Genomic DNA, 20,360 nt, shown 5'->3' on the forward strand with positions numbered 1-20,360 from the left:
GGAAGGGTGCTTCCTAATCGCCCACATACTGACCTGGGGCCCAGGTCTCCTATGAGACGGTTCTAGGTGGTCTGGATACGCCAGGGGACAGAACACACGAAGATCCCTGCTTTTCAGGGACTTAGGTTCCAGGAGGAGGAGACAGATCATGATAAACAACAAGCACAGGCTGGGAAGCGGTGTGGGGAGTCAGGAGGAGGTATGTGCAGTGTGAAAAAGGAACAGCAGAGCAAGGATGAGCGGGCGTGGCAAGGCCTGCACTTCACAGAAGTCGGTCAGGGAGGCTTCGTGGACAAGGCAACACTTGAACAGCAGCCTGAGAGAGTGGGGCCCCTTGAGTCGGGCAGCAGCTGGTGACCCCGGGCGGGCGTCTTTCTGGTCTCCCACAAACACACAGAGGTCTGCCTTGGACCACAGGGGACTCACCCCCCAGACACCCCTATGAAAGGTGGGAGAACAGGAGTTCGGCAACGTCCCTCTCTCTCTCAGCTAGCAGCGAAGTTGATAAAAACTGGGAAATAACTTACCAAATATTAAATTTTTTCCAGTAATCTTTCAAGCATTAAGTCTTATTTAAAAATCTCTAGAAAACATTATACGCATTTTGGACATTCTCCTGTAAGCTAGTCCATCCGTGTTTGCAGCAGCGGGATAAGCTGCTACTAATGACTGGTTGGTAGTATGGATTCAGGATAATGTACGGAGAAACGTAATCTCTGGGAAGGAAACTGGGAAACGACAGGATACACGTTAGCATAACGCCTGTGCGTGGGAAGCATCCGACCTCCACCTCATGCGGCCCACGGACCTCAGCTCCGCCGCGTGCCCGGCGCCCGCCGCTCCTGGCCACGCTGCTCGCGGCACGGGACCAAGTCCTGTTCCCGCCTCACAGGCCGTCTGTCCTCACCGCCTCTGAGGCAGAGACGGCCACTCCACTCTCTGGCCCCAGACTCACACCTGTCACAGAGCTTGTTTATCTGTTACACGTGTTTTCCCCTCAACTGGAATGTTCACCCTCTTCAGGGTTTGGACCGTGTCCCTTTGTGATGCAACCCCAGGGGCCAGCACAGGGGAGGCCCAGGAATATGTCGGGCTACAGATGCGTTCCTGGTGGGTTCTCTTGACAGCTCTAAAATGAGATTCCGCTCACTAGGAGTACCCGACGCCTGGACAGGCAGGAGCGCTGACAGTTTGCTGAGGAAGTTGACTGAGGTCCTGCCCGTAACTGACAGTGACCTTGACCTTCTCTGCCGCCCACGAGGGCAGCTCAGTTGTGGGGCCTTGGCTACAGATGACCTGCTGGTCTCAGCTGCTCACTGAATTTTTCTTGGCCAATAAATCCATCCATTTCCAAACCCTTTCTGCTTCCCTCCTCATCCAAGAATGGAAAGCCATTCCTTATCAAAGTATTATTCCTGGTCATTGCCCTGCCAGAGTTGTGAAGACTGCAGCCCGACCCTGCCGGGGAACAGGGCAGAACCGCTGAGGTGACAGGACGCTGGCTGCACGCGCGGCCTGCCCTTCCTCCTCGTGCTCATAGGACGCGACCGCGCTGAACTGCGTGCAGCTGAGCACAGGCCAGCCAGGCGGCGCAGCAGGTCCAGGTGAGCAAACTCTCGTCAGTGACAGTCTGGGGTGGATCCGCAAGGTGGTGCTGGCCAGCGAGACAGAAGGAAGTCTGCCAGGGCACTTCCAGGAAAGACTCTACTTGGCCAGAGGGGAGAGACCTGCGAGGAGAGCTCTTCCTTACGCCCACCCCGTTCTGCGTTTGATGCTCTTACAGGGTCTGCGACGCCCAGAGCTGCAGCAGCCATGTTGTGAGCAGGAGGGATGAGCCTGAGGACGAGCAGGTGGCGAAGCAGAAGGACATCCTGCACCAGCACACCAACCCCAGGGCCACTGCAGCTCCGTGTCTGAGCTCAGGAGATAATTATCTTCAGTGCTTAAGCCACTGTTACCTGCAACCAAAAGCACACTCATACAAACTGAGGGGACGTTCATCTTTTCTAGTCCCACTTCCCTTGTTTTACAAGCCAGGAAACACATACAGAGTCTTTGAGTAACAAAGAAAATAGAAGAACCGTGAACAGACAACCAGGTCCTACTGCACAGCACAGGGAACTAATTCAGTGCCGTGTGACAGCCTGTAATGGAAGAGAGTCTGAAAAGGAGCATACGTGGGTGTAACTGAACCACCGTGCTGCACACCAGAAACCAGCACGACACTGCAAACCGACTACACTTTAATTAGAAAAAACAAAAGAACCAGAGACCAGAGCTAAGGCAGGACTTCCGGGCCTGTGTTCCTCAGGCTGCTGCTTCTGTTACGTGACTTTTTTAAGCAACGTTAGACGTGGATTAACTAATCCCGGGGGGTGGCTTCCTGCTAGAGTTCAAAACAAGTGAAATCCACCCACATCTGAACCTCTCAGAGCTGCAGGATCCCGCACCCGTGAAAGACGGCTTTCACGCTAACCTGTCCCAGGTGAGGGCTTCATCAGGGCAGCTTTCTCTGGGGACCCCCATCTCGGCCTTTCTGCCGAAGGTTCACTATTCCACTCAGATTCTTCCTCCGTCCCGGGTGCCCTGCTCGGCACCGGGAGCGTGATCACAGCCCTCAAGGGCCGTGATGCCCGTAGAGGAGACAAGATGAACAGGTAAACAGGCAGACGTGTACCTGCAAATCAGTGGGTCTGGCCAAAGCAAACAAACGGCGCAGATCAGAGAACCGGAGGGCCCTGGGCACGGGCTGTCAGGAGGGCTTCTCACGCAGAGCTGACGGCGGGGGAGCGAGGATTTTGAGAAGTGGGGCAAAGAGCGTTCCTGGCAGACAGAACAGAATGTGTCAGGCTTTCAGGCAGGAAAGGATTTTACTTTCCTAGAGAAGCAAAAGGAAACGCGAATGAGCCTCAGATGAAGTGGGAACAGTTCCCAGGCCGTGGGAAGGAAGCCGGATTCTGACCCTTGACAGCAGCGGGAAGCCCCTGAGGGCCCTGAGCAGGGGCGGCCCTGACGGAGGCCTCGTGAAGCTCCCAGTCTGGAGACTGAGGGTCAGGGGAGCAGAGCCGTCAGGACACTGCTTCAGCGGTGACGGCAGGAGAGGACGCTGGCTGGGACCGGGGACAGGAAGGAGGGCGGGAACAGGCACTTTGGGAGCAGGAGCAACAGGTCCTGACGATGGACTGGGTGTCGGAAGATGAGGAACGAGGCTCGAGGGAGCGTTTGGAGAAGAGGCTGAGGACCAGGGACGTGGTGACGTCCCACAGAGCACAGGGCGTGCAAGGCGAGGTGGGGCGTGGGCCCAGTCCACCGGGGGACACAGAGCTGTGGGGGTGAGAATTAAGCGAGTTGTTTTCTGAGGACCTGAAATACCTGGCTAACGCGGAAACGTCAGACCCGCATCGCCATTTTCATCTTAAATGTGCCAGTGGTACTTGAAACTTTGAAGTGGGGGGACGAGAGTTCGCCATCCATTTCATCACCCCAGACAAGCTCTCCTTCCTGACGTCCTGCTCGCCGGCAGGCACTTTCCCATCCCAGCGGCCTTTGAACCGCATGACCAAACGCCAGGTTTGGGAGACACACGCCTGCTGAGCCCTCCCGGCCGCACGGGACACATCCGAGCGCCGAGCGTCCGCGGCCCGAGCACCTTGCGCGCCTGGGACGGCACAGCTGCCGTGTCCTGGTCCCAGATGTGGAAGCTGAGGCGCAGAGGTTCAGGGACGCCCTTGCTGCCGCCTTGGGGTTACAAACCCAATCTAACTGGGTTCCAGCTTCGCCAGGAGCAGTCACTGCCCTGCCCGGGACGCCACGGCCCTTCTCACACAGCCCAGCCTGGGCAGCAGCTTCCTCCCCAGGCACGTCTGCCCTCCTCAGAGTGCTGTAGGCGCTGCGAGCGCCCAGCCCCAACTCTGGAGCCAGCCCGTGGGAACTGGAGACTTGGAGGAAGAGGCCTCTGCCGCCCTCCTGGCAGGCAGCTCTTAAAAGGCGGCAGAGAGACTCTCCAACTCTTTATTCTGTCGGCGGACACAGCCAGACCCAAGGAGAGGGCTGGGCTCCAGAGGCAGAAGCGTGATCAGCACCGGAGCCGGGGCTCCACGACGGCGGGTGTCAGCGGCCCCGAGGCGTATGCCTGGGCCCCAGCACAGGTGGCACAGGGCCAGGGTGCCGCGAAGCCCCTGCACTGGGCGGGAGGCCGGGGGGACGACCCCTGGGTCTCTGGCATCTCGTGAAGGCTCTGGTCACCTCCCGCCGTGCCCTCTCTTTGCCCACTTCCAGCTGGGCCTCTGTCCTCTCCCTGGTGCCCGGCTCCCCCGGCTCCCCAGGCCCCACCCCTGCTCCCTGCCTGCAGTCCCCACCTTGCTCCCCGGGTACTGGTGGCCTCAGAACCTGCGTGTGTGTGTCCCCAGATCATTCCTGCAAGGCTGGGAAAGTGTCCTTTCCTACATCTGCCCCTGGCGGGTCCCTGCTGTGCTGTGGCGCTGTGCACAGCGGTGAGGCCCTGGGAGCCGGACACTCGCCCCAAGTGCAGAGAAGAAAGTGAAAGGCAGTGTCCAAACGACCACAGGAAACACAGGCAGCTTGGTCATTCCAAGCAAGCGGCAGCCGCTCCAGGCACACAGCAGGGCGCTCCGGGGAAGCGCAGGCCTCACCCACAGCTCAGAGACCGACAGGCAAGCAGGCACGTGGAGGGCGCAGCGCTAGGGTGCAGGGTGGATGGAGAGGTTAGGGGTTGCGTAATGGAAGGGGACCACCAAGCCTGCCTGACAAGGACTGGCCTATTTCCTCCTCCGCTGGCTTGGCAGCCCTCAGCTCAGGCCAGGCAGCCTTCTCAGCCTCAGAAATCAGAATCCCCAGCTCTCAGGGTGCCCTCAGCCCAGCAGATCCCCAAGGGTCGCCACCCTGGATGGTGACACCACGCGGGGCCAGTCCCGACGGGGGCTGGATAGACCCTGAGCTCTGTCAGCAGAAAGCGGGGTAACAGTGGCCGCAGGACCCCATGCTGCCGGGTCTTTAAACACAGATATGTCGCGCAGAGAGCCCCCTGTGAACGCAGCTCACTAAGTGAGCACACGTGGAGTTCTGTTCTGCTGCTTAAAATGCTGACTGCTAAGTTTAGGGACCTTATCCTTTCTGTTCTGTCTCAAGTTTCATTCCTCTGTAATACAAATGCTTCTGCTGTAAAGCAGTATCTACGTTCTCAGAAAACTTCATGTTCTCTGAAATTACACCCAGATATAATATCAGGACTTACGTGAAAACGGGATTAGGGCCGACCACTCAAAACCTACAAAATGCTGTAACCAGAGCTCTGACAAAAAGAATGACTTGCAGCACCCAGGCAGGCAGGTCAGCGGGGCTGGAGGCTGCCTCGGTGCATTTTAAAAATGTACCCAAAACGTCTAATGGACACTGGCAAGACTGTAACTAGAGCAAGGCTGGTAGGTGCCAAGACAAGGCAGATGACAGCGGAGTTCCGAGCGGGGCCTGTTCCCAGGCTGGCGGCACACGCCCAGCGGGCAGTCTGGCCGAGCCTGGCGGGCTGGGGCGCAGCTTTCTGACGGAGAGGCCCAGGCATGGCAGCGTTTTGCTCCTGTTGGTCCTGGGAGCCCCGAGGCCCTCCTGCTGCACAGCTGTCAAGCCCTGGGCTTCTCTGTCTCCTGCTGAAGCTGGGGACGCCAGCCTCACTGTCCCAGCTCCGTACCCCGGGGCAGAATCCCAGATGAGCCACACCACAAGGCTCTGCATTGTACCGACGTCCCTCCCCTGCTCTCCCGTCACCCGGAGGAAGCAGGCCGGTCCATACGGAGGTGTACCACCATGTGCCTGGTGAACCCTTGATTCCCGCATCACCCCCGTGCACCGCCCGCTGAGCCGTGCGCTCCTCACCGCAGAGACTCTGCCTTAGTACCGTGCATCCAGAACACCTAACCCTGGGCCAGCAGGCCAACGGTGAGGAAGGGCCCACGTTTCTGAGAAAGGAACAGGACGCTGGGCTCTCGGCACACGCACACGCTGCACACCGTCCTGGCAGCACTGAACAAAACAAGCTGTGGGTGTGTGGTTGCACCCCCAGCTTCAGCTGAGAGCTCACAAGGGCCCTCTCTGCAACAGGGACTTCCTCATGCTCAACAGCTGGTTGCTTCCCACCGAGTTAACGGGGCTTATAAACACTGTCTGGAACAGAAGAAGAAACAGAAACTCTGCAGGGCACCGTGTCTATTAAAGAAACAGCACAAAAAGCTTCCCCCACAGAAAGCTGAAGACCCAGACGACTCCACTGATGAGCTGCAGCAAGAGCAGGAGAAACCAATAAAACCACTTCCACACAAAAAGAACTGTTTGGCTCTATTTATATGATGATCTGCACGTGGGGAGAAGTCTCTGTGCTGCCGTTTGTGGTAAATGTTGGGGGCAGCCTGTCTCGTCTCTACAGCCTGACCTCGTCAGGGCCCTGGCCTGTGGGGCCGCCTGCGGCCAGGACACCACCTGCCCAGCCACCAGGCAGCAGGCCGCCAGAGCCGGCCTTTCCGCTGAGCTCTGAGGAGGCCCGGACCCTCAGCCACCCTGGCCCCTGGGGGTTCTCGTCTCCTCCTGCAGTCAGACCTGCCTGCATCCCGGCGGCGGCCTGACCGGGGCCCGGGCTGAGCCCACAGGTGCAGGCGGTAGGAGCGATGCCGCCGTCCTTCCCAGTCACCCAGGGCCAGCAGCAGAAGGGACGGCTGGCAGCCCTCCCCACCCGCGTGCGAGAGGACGCTGTCCAGAGTGGCCTGACAGAGACTCGCCCCCTGGAGACTGAGGGCGGGGCGGGACCAGGCCCCCGGGTCACCTCTCAGGCTGTTCTTTGACCCAGCTCACATGTTGGTCTCCTGTATCGGATGGGAGCTGGGGGCAGCCCAAGGCTGCTGGGCTCCGGACGCTGAAGCCCTCCAGTGAAGCAGGACCCCTGAGAGAAAAGGCCACTGCCTGCACCTGGACCAGAGAAGAAGGACACCTGCTGTCCCCTCGCCTCACAGAAGTACCCTCCCGGGGCTGGGGCTGAAACGCACCACGCTCCAGGTACAGCACCGGGAGCGCGGCGGCCACCGCGTGCACAGGCGAGCAGCGGGCAGGGACACGCGGCAGCAGGGCGCCCGTGCCCGTGATGCTGGCCCTGGCTGCCTGGCCGTCCCAGCGTCCGCCGCGCTCCTCCGTGGTGACCCTTGCCCCTGTGTCAGCAGTGGGTCCCCTGTGGGCCGCTCTGCGTCTCTGTGAGTATCTTGGCTCTCATCAGGCTTCACCAGTGAGTTTTATCACCTACAGCCTATTCTTGCCTGGACCAGTTATTACTATGACAGCTGCCAAATGATGATCCGCTTAACTCAGCTATTCCGACTCATTAATTAGACGGTATTCTTCTGGAAGCAAGAGTTCTTCCAAGTCACTATTCAAAACAAAACAAAACAAAACAAAACACCTCTCCTAGCTCTGCTCATCGCGAGGGCCTGGAAGAAATGATGGCCAGCGGCAGTGAGCACACCCACCCTGGTCTTGGCTTCAGAATACCGTTCTCCACAGAAAGGAGACGGGGCACCTTGGGAAATGGCTGGTGCCAAAACTAGACAACACAATGGGAGCCTGTGCCAGAAGTAAGGAAGTGCTCAAACTGACGAGGAGCTCAAACAGAAGTGAACTAGAATGGGCTCCCACTCGCCAACTCTGGGCATCAAAATGAATAAAGGAATGGATTATAACACACTGAATGAAAATAAAATTCCTTAACTTAAGCCCACTGGCATTTGAAACAATAGTTTAAGGAAGAGCAGGGAAAAGGTAAACCTCTTCTCTACAGAAGAATGCTGACTAGGAAGGTGGAAGGAATGAGAAACAGTAAAATTACCATTTTACATGGTAATCGCTGATCCAGGCGAGAAGCGGCCAACAGGGAAACCACACCTTTACGGCGATGAATGCTGGCAGACACAGCCACAGCCACAGCCACGGGGTGAGACCCAACACAACAGCACCGGGACAGACGCACCCTGCGTGCCTCTGCGGGCGGCGGGCTGACGTGGACACGGTGTCATGGAGACAGCTTCCCACCAAGAATGTCCATCCTGACTCTACCCACAAGGAAACAACCAAAGCCAAAGTAAGGCACCGTCTTGAAACAGACGGGGAAAGAGAGACTGAGAAACGCTTCCAGATTAAAGAAAACTAAAGGAGCGTATGAAGTGCACGCATGATCTTTTACTGGAAACTGGATTTAAAAAAACTTTAAAGACCATGATCGGGTTAGGTGGGACGTCTAAGGAGCCTGTACTGTGTCAGTGCTAGAGCTCCTGGGTGCAGCTGTGTGTGTGTGTAAAACACAGACAGCAAATGTAGCAAAACATGAACACGGGAACTTGTATCAGTTTTGCAACATAGAAATTGTGGGAAAAATACGCTAGTTCAGAATGACTTATTCTCTCTGAAACTACAAACCACATGAGATTGGTCAAATGGATACAAACGTACACACACACGTATGTACACACACGTCCAGGTACAGATGCACAAACATATATACATACGTATGTTTCTTTTAGTAGCTGGGACTTTTTAAAGGTTACAGAATGAATGCAGAGTGTGTGTGTGTGTGTGTGTGTGTGTGTGTGTGTGTGTACGTAAGGGCACACACTGCATTGATTTTGTAATTTTTAAAAAGTCCCAGCTACGACAAACTCCGTGCCAGGTGATTTCTGAAAATGCGCACGCTGGGAGCTATGCACGCCTCTGCAGCGCTGCTGACGTCTCCTCGCTGGTTTTGGCAAAGCCGGTCTGGATCCCCCCCCCCCAACTCCTGCTCGGCCCCCCTCGGGCTCTCACTCGTCCCCTCTTTGTGCTGATGACACCCTCCATGGGCTTCTTGGGTCTCAGCAGCAAGCTCGTCCCTCCCTATCAGGGCAGGTCCCACCAGCACACACGCGTGTGCACGCACACGCAGACATGCACACACTGCCCTCTCCTCGATGTGTCACAAGCTGGTAACTAGACCACCTACTGGAGATAATGGGGGAACAGCATGAGCCCTGCTGATAATGGAGAAGGAAAGGTGACCTTAAACAAATTAAAAATAATTAAGAAAACACCTGCAAGCAGGCAGAGAGCTGCAAAGGAACCCCGGGTACCTCCCAGGAGGAGTGCTGAGAAAAGTAGGAAGAGTCGGCAGGTAAGGCGCATCCCAGGCAGAGAGAACGGCATGTGCAAAGGCCTGGCTCCGTAAGTCAGGAACTGAGGGGGTCCGGGAGCAGGGCAGAGAGCGAAAGGAGGCAAGGGCGGGGTGAGGCTGGAGGAGGGACGGGGCCAGTGCGAGGCGGGCGTCCCAAGGCGCTGGGAGCATCAGGTCCAGGAAGGAGGTGCAGTCAGGTTTCCATCTGAGAACGGCTGCCGCTGGGCGGAGGGTGGCTGAAGGGCAGGAGGGAGGCTGAGAGCCCGGGTCCTGGAGCAGCGGATGTGGCGGGGGAGTGGAGATGGGAGCCCAGAGAAGTGGCTGCTGGAGGGTTCAGGAAGTGCTGCTGACAGGACGTGCTCTGCGATGCCTTTCCACAGAGCTTCACTGTCTGCACACGCTGGTGTTGGAGTCAGCGCTGGAAAGCAAGACGTCATACAGAAAGCTGCTCTGGGAAGTTTGTGGGGGCAGGGCTGGACAAACCAGGCAGTAAACCGGAGAAGGGGGGCTGAGAGCGGGCGAGGAGCTGGTCTATGCTGAACAGCCCAGGGGCTGGAGGATCAGACGATGCTGCGCTGGCAGCATCAGGACCGGTGGGGTCCAGAGCCAGAACCGTGGAGGACGCAGGGCCCCAGACGCCACCACGGACTGCCCAGCTCCACCTGAGGCAACGCTGTCCCAAAGCCCCCATGTCTCCAGGATGGCGCCCCACCAGCCACCCAGAAATCTGGGGTCACCCTGCACTCTTCCTCTCCCTGAAGCCCAGCATCCTACTGAGTCAGCAGGTCCCCTGAACCTGTCCCCGCGGTCCCGCCCTCCAGCCACGGGCACGCCCCTCAGTCCACGGGTCCAGAGACCCCCGCCGACCGCCCGGGCTGACGAGGCCTGCGGGTCTCACACTCTGGGCTCAGCCCGCCTGGCCCTGACCCGCCCCGGCTCTGGTCCTCGCTCGCTGCCTGTACTTCCAGGGCCCGTGTCCGCGGCTCTGCTTGGCTCCGTGGCTTTACCGGTGGCCCCTCTGCTCTGAACTTGGCCAGACATCTCGGCTGGCATCGCACACTGGTCTCCCCTGGGGGAGGACTTCAGATTTCATGCATCTCAAATACCTCTCGATTGTACCTGCATCTCCAGAGCCTCTGCCCCAGTCATGCCTTCTTCCTCGTCGCCTGGATGGCAGCAGGCCACCCTCCGTGATCTTGTCCTCTCCAGCCCACCCCCCTGCTGTCCCCCACAGTAGCTGTTTTATGATACAAACCTGATCACAGCAAACCCCTGATTAAAATCCTACCCTGGACTTCCAGGTCCCACCCAATTGTCACCTCCCAGAAAATCCCCTTTAGATGACAGTAGAAAAACAAAAGAGGAAATAAATTCATAACCATCCCCAAAATGGAAGTGGAAGGTGACATCCAGCAAACCAGAGACCTTGATGAGTTTCTAGAACCCAGGTGGCAGACAGGATCACGAGGATGGGGCCTGGAGCCTTAAACTGGAAACAGGGATGACCAGGAAGAGAGGCTACAGGCTGGCTGACAGCAGGTACCAGAACGGAGCAGAGGTCAAGGGAAACTGCCTGCTGGCCGGCCTGCGGGTGGCCTCTCCCGCCCAGCCAGTGTCCCCCACCTCCCACAGAGCTGGGCACGCACCCCTCCTGCTCCCACCCTCTCCCCAGGCTGGAGCCTGACCCAGAGCCGGAGGACAGGGCCGGGGAAGAGGTTTGGATCCGTATACTCTGCCACAGCAAGAATCCGAACCATGTGAATCCAAAAAGTTCTCAAGATCGACTGAAAAAAATTTAACCTTAAATCCAAAGTGAAAATATAAATGCTAAAATTAAAAAAGAAGAAGAAGAAGGGGAAGAAAAAGTCAAGGACCCTTCCAGGGAGAATGAGAAGCTGAGGTGCCGGGACCTCGCAGGTAAGAGAACGTTTGGGAGATGAGCTCAGTCACGGAGGGGACCCACCTTCCCCTCGAGCATCCCAGAAGGAAGAGCCAGAGCAGATGGGGACAAGGAAGCAATCCAGGAGAGGAAATACTCTAGAAAAACCATTTTTAAACATCTCAGAGCTGAAGACAGACCTGAGCCTTCAGACTGGAGAGGTTCCCCTCCTGGTGCCATCGCCAAATGAAGGGGAAAAGCTGAAACTCAACTTTTAGACCCGACCTCATGGCATTTCAGGACGCCAGGCAGAAGCAAGTGACCCCAACGGCTTCCAGGGGAAATGCGAGTTACGAAGGAGAACCCCACCCACGGCGGACCTCTCGAGCCACACGGGGTGTTCCCACAAGTGCCGTCGGGCTCCTGGGCCCACGTCCAGCCAAACCACCGAGCATGTGGGAGAAATCTAGACACTTCTGGCACGTAAGAGCCCGAGTCCTGAAAGAACCACCGAAGGCCGACATACAAACAAACAAACGTGGGCTCCCAGAAGGACGGAAGAAGGAAACGGGGAATGTGAGACCCGGTAGGGCGGCCCCAAGACTGTGATGCAGGGGCCGCTGCGGGACCTGCCAGGAGCACCGTCTCCCCGAGAGGACGGCTTTGGTGACCCGAGTCCTACTTCCGCGTCCTGGCCGATGAGAAGCACACGGCTCCAACACCACAGACGCCGTTTCTCGGCTTCCGCTCTGAGACGTCCAGGAAACTTTACGACAGTTCCAGAATAAAACGCAGGCACTCTTGACCCTGACGGCGCAGGAGGGAGCCCGCGGCAGCCGCACAGGGAGGGCACAGGGAGGGCGCGACTTTTCCTTGTTTTCCTGGATGGACAACAGCCACTGCCTGCAAGTGATGGGATCAGATGCAGAGGCTGAAACAGGAACCCCAGGAGGAAAACCAAAATGTAGCAAGAGCTGGAAGGAGCGGGCGGGAAGGGCTTGGGGAGGCAGGTCAGTGGGTGCTGTTTAAGGATGGTGGCTCGAGCCCGGGTGTCACCAGAGGGCGGCGTGACCCTTGGAACCGGCCTGGGGCTGCCCCTCAGGGAACCCCAGCACCGGCCTTCCAGAAGCAGCGCTGCCCCCTCCCACAGCCCCGGCTGGGTTAGCCGCCGGCCGCGAGCCCGGGCCCGGGCCGTCTGTTCCCGCTTTCATTCTTTCAAAGAAGGGACGCTTCCTCTTCGCCGCTAAGCCTGTCAGCCTCTGCGCGAGCACGGTGAACGGCCTCCCCAGCGGGGAAGGACCGCAGGGCGGGGCCGGGGAGGTGGGGCCTCAGTCCCTGCACCTGAGGAAAGAGGGCGCGGGGGAGATGCCCAGGGCGGAGCAGCTGTAAGCCACGCCCTCGGGCAGAGGAGCCGCGCCTCCTCCCTCGGCCACGATGCCCCATGCTGTCCTGGGGCCCCAGGACGGTCCCGACCACGGTCCTCTGGTGTCCTCACTCGTCCGCTCGAGAGGGGACCACTCACCATGGGGCGTTCTGGACGGCCGCAGGTGGCAGCCTCTCCCTCCCACTGTCACACGAAGGCTCCCGGGACGACAGGCTCCCCAGGCCTGGCTGTGTGCCCCTGGGCAGACAACCCTCTGAGCCTTGCTTTCCCCACCTGCAGAGTCGGAAGGTCACGGCATCGTTGTCATAAGAAGAGCACATAGGGGCCCAGACCCAGAAAAGGGCGAGTGGTGGCCGCCCACGACCGTGGTACAAGGTTTGGGGACCGGAGCAGCAGGCACACCACTGCTCACACCCGTCCCCGCGGCTGCACCTGTGCTGTGACCGCGGCCAAGAGAGGACAGTGAGGTCGAGGCTGGGTCCCACAGGGTCCCAGGTCACCTGCCGTGTGAAAAGCTCTCTCTCCAAGTGACCAAAGGCAGCCCCGGGCTTTCCAGGGCTCTGCGCCCACTCGGCGGGGACCCACGGCAGGCCCACTCCCCCGCACGCAGGCTGCGGACTCATCTGCAGAGGGGCTTCTGGTCACCGCGCCAGCTCCGGGCCAGGGCCCCAGGGCAGGCCTCAGGTGGCCAGGGGGACCCTCCTTCCCCAACGCCCACCTCCTCCCCGCTCTACGGCTCCCAGGTGCTCCTGGACGACCCTTCGGCTGGGTGGCCTCTACCCCTAGCGAGGGCCCAGGACCTCCGGGCACACCCAGACTGGAGAGCGGCTCTAGGGGAGCAGGAGAGGGCTGGGGGCTCCCAGCAGGACCTGGTTGGGAGCTGCTGGAAGACGTGTGTGACAAGGCCCAAGAAGGACCCTGAGATTCTACCGAAAGGGGGCCTTGCAGGGGTGACCTGACAGGAGCGGTTCAGTGGCGCCATGGTGACATCAGAGGTGGAGGCAGTGACACCGGAAGATGTGTTGGAGGAGTTTCCTGGGGAGGAAACGCAGGACGGGGCCGGTGCTGGGGGAGGGGCATACGAACGGTGGCTTCCTGAGGCCCCTGGAACAAGGCGCCACACACTTGAGTGCGGGCTCAGAGTGCTCGCACCCCCAGTCCTGGAGGCCAGAGGCCCGAAACACAGGCAGGCCCGCGTTCCCTCCGAGGCTCTGGGAGAACCAGTTCCAGTCCCCTTCCAGCTTCTGGGGCCGCCCAGCGTCCCCTGGCTGTGGCCGCGTCCCTCCTGCCTCTGCCTCATCGTCACACGCCGCCTCCTTCCTCTCCACAGCTACTTACACAGACGAGATTGCACCTTGGGGCCAGCGGAGCACCCTGGGTGAGCCACTGTCCCTGAGATCCCCGTGGGGGGATGTCCGTCTGTCTCCCACGTGAGGCGGGGACTCGAGCGTGGACGGCTTTCTGGGCCACCATTCACCCTCATGGATGAGTTCATCTGGAAGAGGAAGCGGCACTGACCCAGAAGGGGGCCCCCAGGCGGGGCTCCTTGGGGAGGCGGCAGGGGCACCCAGAGCTGACACCTCCTTTCCCAGCTTGTGTCAAAACAAAACAACAGCACAGATGCATTTTGTCATGTGGGAAGGGTAGCTCAAATTTTAAGAAAGAAAGAGCTCTGGAAAAAACACCCCCAATCCTCTGCCAACACCCTGCAGTCCCATCACCTAGGAGGGGCTGAGGAGAGGCCACCCTGCCACCCAAGGCGCAGTCCTGCTAAGAAGTCCCCAGTCCCACCGTCCCAGAGAGGACCTGAGAGGCCCCGGGAAGATGCCTCCACCTGCCAAAGGGGGCGGGAAGGTGAGCGGGAGAGGGTCCACTGACAGGGGACAGACAGACAGACATGCCCCACCCTCCATTCTGCTGACCATCCAGCCATCCCAACAGCCGCCTCCGGCTCCACCAGACACTCGGCGCCCAGTGCTGGGGGATCAGGGTCTTGTGTGGGGAGTGGCGGACAGAAGCGACCACACAGCCCCCCTCACCACCCCCTGCATGGCCCGGGGTGTGGTGCCCAGGGAACAAGATCAGATTAGGAAGGAAGGAGGAAGTGCTCCTGCCGGTAGTGGCCTGCCGGGGAAGTGAGCAGCTGTGGGCAGACACACCCACCCCGCATACCCCGCCAGCTGGGGGGCCACCCCTCCCTGCCCGCGTCAGGGCACCACTGGGACTGGACCTCTGTCCAGGCAGCATCACCAGCTGCACGGACTTGAACTTGAGTTAGAGGTCTTTCTTCTGTGTGGTCACCCCTCTCTAAGGCCAAGGAGATGGGAGCAGACACGCCTCCCCTCCACCTCCATCCTCCCAAAGTTCTGACTTTTTTTTAGCATCTCCTTCGACTCCTCTCTCCTCCTGCACTGTACCCTTCCCTGCCTTGGCAACTGGGTGGCCGGTGCGGCTGTGGGCTCCGTGGCCTTGCACTCAGAGCCTTGGAGCAACTACAAACACCGAGGCTAAGTCCAAGCACTGTTCTTGCCCAGCTAAGAGGCGTGCCTAAGCACCTGGCCCCTGTTCCCTGGCTCTCCCCCGGTTACTGCTGCCTTAATAGGGGAGACACCCGCTCCCAGACACTCTTCCAACTTCACTCCCACCGACCCGTGACCTGAGTGAGAGCTGCCTGGCCCAGGTCAGCAAAGAAGGGCGCCTCCAGGTTCCCTGACTCCCCGAGGTCCTCAGACTTCGGTGGGACCAGAAGTCCCTGGTTACCTACTGATACTGGGACCCACACACACCCCACTCCAGAGATTCTGATTCAGGAGGGCCTGGTGGGGTCCTGTAATCTGCACTGAGCCTGCTCATGGGGTTGGAAGTGCTGAAACAGCTGTGGGAAGAGGGCCTGCCAACGGGCTCCAGAACCCTCCCACCCGTGAGGGTGGGCTTGGCCGGGGCACGAGGTGGGGGGCTGTCAGATGCCGTACCTTCTGGGGATGGGGACTTGGGGCTGCTCACACACACCTCTTGCAGGCCTCTGACCTCCCAGGGGCAGGCCAGGAGGGCAGGGATGGGACCTGCCCTCCGCCTCCCCCACCCCCCGCCCTTAGCAAATGCAAAGAAGTCAGGGGCCTGTGACTCAGGTTTCTTTCCCCTTAACACATCCACACCCACACCCATGTTTCTTAGGACCCCACCCAGCACACACCAGGACAAGAACTAACAGAGTCAAACTTTTACGGGACTTCCTGCTCCAGTAATTCCACTGAGCTGAGGTCTCTCTGGACCTCTGCCCAGGCAACCCCACGGGGCTTCTGTCTGCTGGGCAACTTGGGCCAGGGCTGCTGACTGCCTGCTGGGGGCCATGGAGTAACCAACACGAGGACCAGGAGGCAGGAAACGGAGACAGTGCCAAGCCACCCCAGGCCTCGGCAATCCCTGTGACACCTGATGGGACGCCGGAGGCCTCCTGGTCGCCAGCCAAGGGCAGCAGGAAAGGCTGGGACACGCAGCTGAGGCTCACAGCCTGCGAGCAGGGGGTCCTGCTCCCGCTGGGACCCAGGACACACACCACAGGAACGAGGCTCAACACATCAGCTGGGCTGACGGGCTCTGGGAGCCTTCTTGCCATCAGTTGCCTCAGACACATTTACCTTACAACCAATTCACTGCAGGCAGGATCCACTTCCAGAAACATCAGCACACTTTCTGCCCACATCCCAACACTGACGCCACACACAGCCCTGCTGGCACACTGACAGCACGCGGGAACGCGGGGCCAGCTCTGAGTCCAAGTCCTGCTCCCACACCACTCCATCCTTCCAGAGGCCAGGTCCTGAGCCACCAGCCCCTCGCCTACAGGACGCAGGTAACGGTCCCTACCTTTGGAATTACTGCAGGGTTAAAGGATATAAGTTTAATACAATGCGTCTCACAGAGCTGGCACTCAGGAGATTAATTCCTTCCTCTCCCTCCTACTCCTGTGACTCAGTTCCCCTGTCTCAGTTCTAAATCCAAAGAGATCCCAAGTTTACCCAATTCAGAAAAGCCAAGGGGCCCTGGCGCCAGAGAGAGTTAAGTACTTCTCATCGGCCCTCAGTGATACTCTAGCTCTCAGGTTCTCCGCTACTACTGGGGCTCCACTCCCCTGGCTGGCTCCACCCCCCGAATCCTAAATCAGATTCTGAGTGTGGGAGAAAGAGCAGACCCCCAAGTTCTTCAGTTTCCTGAAATCCTAGCGGCACTTTCCCAGCCGGCTGGGACAGGCTGGCAGTGGATAAACGTTACACAACGCACGAGGCTCTCAGGCTGTGGGTCCTGGCGAGCCAGGAAGCACTTTAACTCTCTTTAAGTATAAGGGGGTGGTTACAGTCCTCACTAGGCACGCAGCATTCCCCAAAATTAACTGGCACCTCCCCGGGGTCGGCAGGTACATCCTGATGTTGGGCGTAAAGTAATGTCATTCTGCCCAAGCGGGTCCCAGCATCCAAAGTTGCCCCAGAGCCTCCCTGGCCCGGAACCCCAGCGCTTGGCCGAGCGGAGGGGATGCGATCACCAGCCTGTGCGCCTGGCCTCCTTCCGTCCGCTCGGCGGCGCTTTCCCGAAGCTGCCCCGCGGGGATGGCGCCCAGAGCTGCATCCCGGAGCCCCAGAGCTGCCCCTCCTGGGGCTCCCTTCAGGAGATGCTCGTCCCGGCCGCCGAGAGGGTCGGGCTGGCCCGGAGCACGTGGGTCGGGAGGCCTCTCGTCCAGGTGCGGGCGGGAGCTCGCGCGCCCCGCGCCTCCGCCGGGAGGGTCAGGGTTCCCGGGGGCGGCAGCAGGTCAGGGCGCCTCACCTGAGCGGGACGCGCACGGCCAGGTACCTATCGACAGCCACGGCCAGGAGGCTGAAGATGGAGCTCTGCGTGAGCACCAGCACGAAGCAGGCGAGGAACAGGCAGCTGTGTAAGTCGGTGCAGAAGCCCAGGCTGATGGTGACGGCGAAGGGGATGGCGAACAGCCCCACGGCCATGTCTGCCGCCGCCAGGGACACCAGGAAGTAGTTGGTGGGCGTCTGCAGCGCGCTCGAGGCGCCCACCGCCGCGCACACAAGCACGTTGCCGGCCACCGACAGCGCGGCCAGCGCCAGCTCCAGCGCCACGTACAGCGCGTCCTGCGCCTCCAGCTTGGGCTCGGCCCCGCCGGGCTGGCCGGAGCGCCCGGACCGCGCGTCTCCCGCCGCGTCTGAGCCCGGGACTCGCGCTCGGCCGGGCGGCCGGGCTGCCGGGCGGGGCGGCGCGGCGCGGGGGCGGCGCGCATTGGCTGTGCCCGCCCGCGTCCGCCCGCGGCGCCGCCCCCTCCGCCCAGCCGCCGCGGGCTCGGCGGCTCTCGGCGGCGCGGGATCGGGCCGTAGCGTCCCCGTAGCGTCCCCCCGGCCGGGTCGCGGTCTCCGGCGCTTCTCGCGCCCAACTCGCTGTCCGAGCGCTCGCCCCGTCCTGCGGCCGGGAGCTGGGGCGCGGGTCGGGATCGGACCTGCCGGGGAGCCCGCCCGTCCCCGCGAGCCCCTGGGGCTCAGAACCCACACCGCGGGGCGCCGACCTGCAGCCTTGCGGGCTCCCCCACCGGACCCCGTGGACCGCGCTGGACCAGCAGGGCTCGCCTGCAGAGGACCGGGTGCCGCGAGGAGGCAGCGAGGAGCCCGAACTCGCGGCCGCCTCGGGCCACTCGTTCCGACCTCGCCCGTTCCTCGGGCCGGGCACCCGACGGCCAGACCACCTCGGGATCGCGCCGTGCCGCGCCCTCATCCCTGCACCCGCGCCGGCCTCCCCGCCGCCGGCTCAGCCCCCTACTCGCCGATCTGCCTGCCCCACGTCCTCACTTCCTCGCTCGTCCCCTAGCCCCCAACACCTGTGCTCCTCAGCCCCCTGCTCCCCTTCACGCCCACCCCGGGTCGGCTCCGGCTCCCCAGTCCTCACACGTGCCTCAACCTGAACTCCAAAATCTTTCCCCTTCAGCCCCAGTGCCTTCTGCGTTCCCTGCCTGCACATCCGCCCGGAGAGCCCGGCCCCGAGCCAGCAGGTCCAAAACCAAGCTCATCTTCAGCTCTGTCCAGACCCGTTCCCCGCCTCCCCCACTCTGGGACTCGGTTACTGACCTTACAGCACTCCCCTCGCCCCGCCTCACCCACCCTGGGAGGTGGGCTGATTCCCCGCTCCGTCCTTGCCCACAGCCAAATCCCTACGTGCTGCGATTCTGCGTCCAGAGCTTCCTTCTCTCCCCCGACAAAGTCGCCCCAGCTGGTCCCTGACCCCCGCTGGCACCCACCATCCCTCCCTCATCTCTGCCCCAGGACCCGACACCAGACACTGCTCCATGAGGCTTTGCACCCGACACTCACATCCAAGAATACATTGGCCGTGCCAGTCCCTCACCCCACATCCTTTGCTGGCAGCCACCAGACAAGGTGCTTAAAGAGAGTGTTAGGCAACAGGAAAAGATGCTTGTAAAATACTGTTAAGCAAACAGTCGGACATGGAGGTGACTGCTAAAGGGCAGAGGGCTTCCTTTTGGGGTGATGAAGATTTTCTAAATGCAGGGAGGGCTGCCTAGCTCTGCGGATATACCAAACAGCAACAAAGTCAAACACTGGGAATGAATGGGTGGAATGGTGTGTGAAGCTGCAGTAACAACAGAGCCCCTCAGCCTCCACCCGACAGGCGTGACCTGTGTCACCTGCCTGTGTGTCAGCAGAAGCACTCACACTGGATGTCCCGGCTGTGGGAGGCGACGACAAGGGACCTTCTCTATTTTCCACGTGGTTTTGTTACTTCTGTGATGAGAAACTTGACCTTTTTGTTGAAAGGAATTCCACGCCCTGGCTAAGCTCAGGTGTCATGATCTCTGCCACCCACGCCCATGGCACTGGACGCAAACTACTGTTCCTCGCAGAGGACACAGTGGAATGCCGGAGAGATCAAAGGACTTGTCCAAGTGCACTTCCTTGGGGTGGGGGGAGGGGAGAGAGTTCGGGAGGCTTCCTGGGCAAAACTGGGCGATGGGGGGGCACGAGGTGGGCAGCCGTGCCAGGCAGAGGTGGCAGCAAGGGGCCAGCTCAGGGACAGCCATGCCCAGGAGAGGAGAGACAGGATGGCCCGACCAGGGAAGGATTCAGTTGCCAGGTTGGGTGTCCTGCTGGAGCTGTGTGTCCAGCCACCGCTATGAGGGCTTCCTGCATGCCCTGGGGCCTCTGGGCACAGCTCCAGCACCTGTTGTACCTGGAATCCCCGGGTCCCCTTCCCAGAGCCCAACCTCCTTCAAGAAATCTTCCCCAAATCGCCTGAGCAGGAAGGGTCCCCCGTGCCAGGCTGTGCCCTCCCCGCCGCGCACTGAGTTCAACGTGACTGGTATCCACCCCCCAACACCGCCAGCAGAGCCTCCTCCTCTCTGTCCCCTCCCACTGCCACCCCCCAGCACAGCACCCTTCCCACCGTCCCCTCTCCATCAAGTCGACATGAAACGACTGAGTTATCGCAACTCTTGTCAGCCCCAGTCTGGAACTCATGCTGGGGATCTGAACTGGACTCATGGGGCCCACGGGGGTGGCAGTATTGACAGCAGACAGTTATTGCTGAGGAAATGAAGAAGGGAGGGTGGAGTCTGGAGGACCAGGAGGTTTGGTCTTGAAAGCAAGGTGAGCGCAGCCAACAGAGCCCAGTCTCAGCAGCAGAGAACACTGGGTTGAGCCTCGACTCTGAGGTTGGCCTGGACAAGGTAACTGATCTTTCTGAGTCCCCGTTTCTTGTGTATAAGACGGAACCAAATACCTACCTGAGCAGGGGTCAGGCTGAAAAGGGGCAGGAGGAGCCACCTGCCATGGGATCACCTGTAGGATCCAGTCTTCTTGAAAACTATTGCAGTGATGGAAGCATTTGAATAGATTAGG

At 60.2% G+C, this 20,360-nt stretch overlaps 1 protein-coding gene across 3 annotated transcripts in view; it reads right to left on the minus strand.

Moving 5' to 3' along the window:
• The window catches only part of ADORA2B (adenosine A2b receptor), a 20,559-nt gene extending 1,679 nt beyond the window's left edge, over positions 1–18,880 (minus strand). The window contains exon 1 of one of the 3 annotated variants that reach the window (XM_064495316.1): positions 18,816–18,880. In XM_064495316.1, the coding sequence (XP_064351386.1) occupies positions 18,816–18,856 (41 nt within the window). In that variant the 5' untranslated portion in view covers positions 18,857–18,880. Of the gene's footprint in view, positions 1–1,781; positions 8,549–17,274; positions 17,574–18,815 lie in introns of those variants that run through there. The other 2 variants (XM_031469465.2, XM_064495315.1) reach the window with 2 other exon arrangements.
• Positions 18,881–20,360: the final 1,480 nt, after the last annotated feature.

This window comes from Camelus dromedarius, chromosome 16, assembly GCF_036321535.1.
Source record: "Camelus dromedarius isolate mCamDro1 chromosome 16, mCamDro1.pat, whole genome shotgun sequence".
Classification (NCBI taxonomy): Eukaryota; Metazoa; Chordata; class Mammalia; order Artiodactyla; family Camelidae; genus Camelus; species Camelus dromedarius.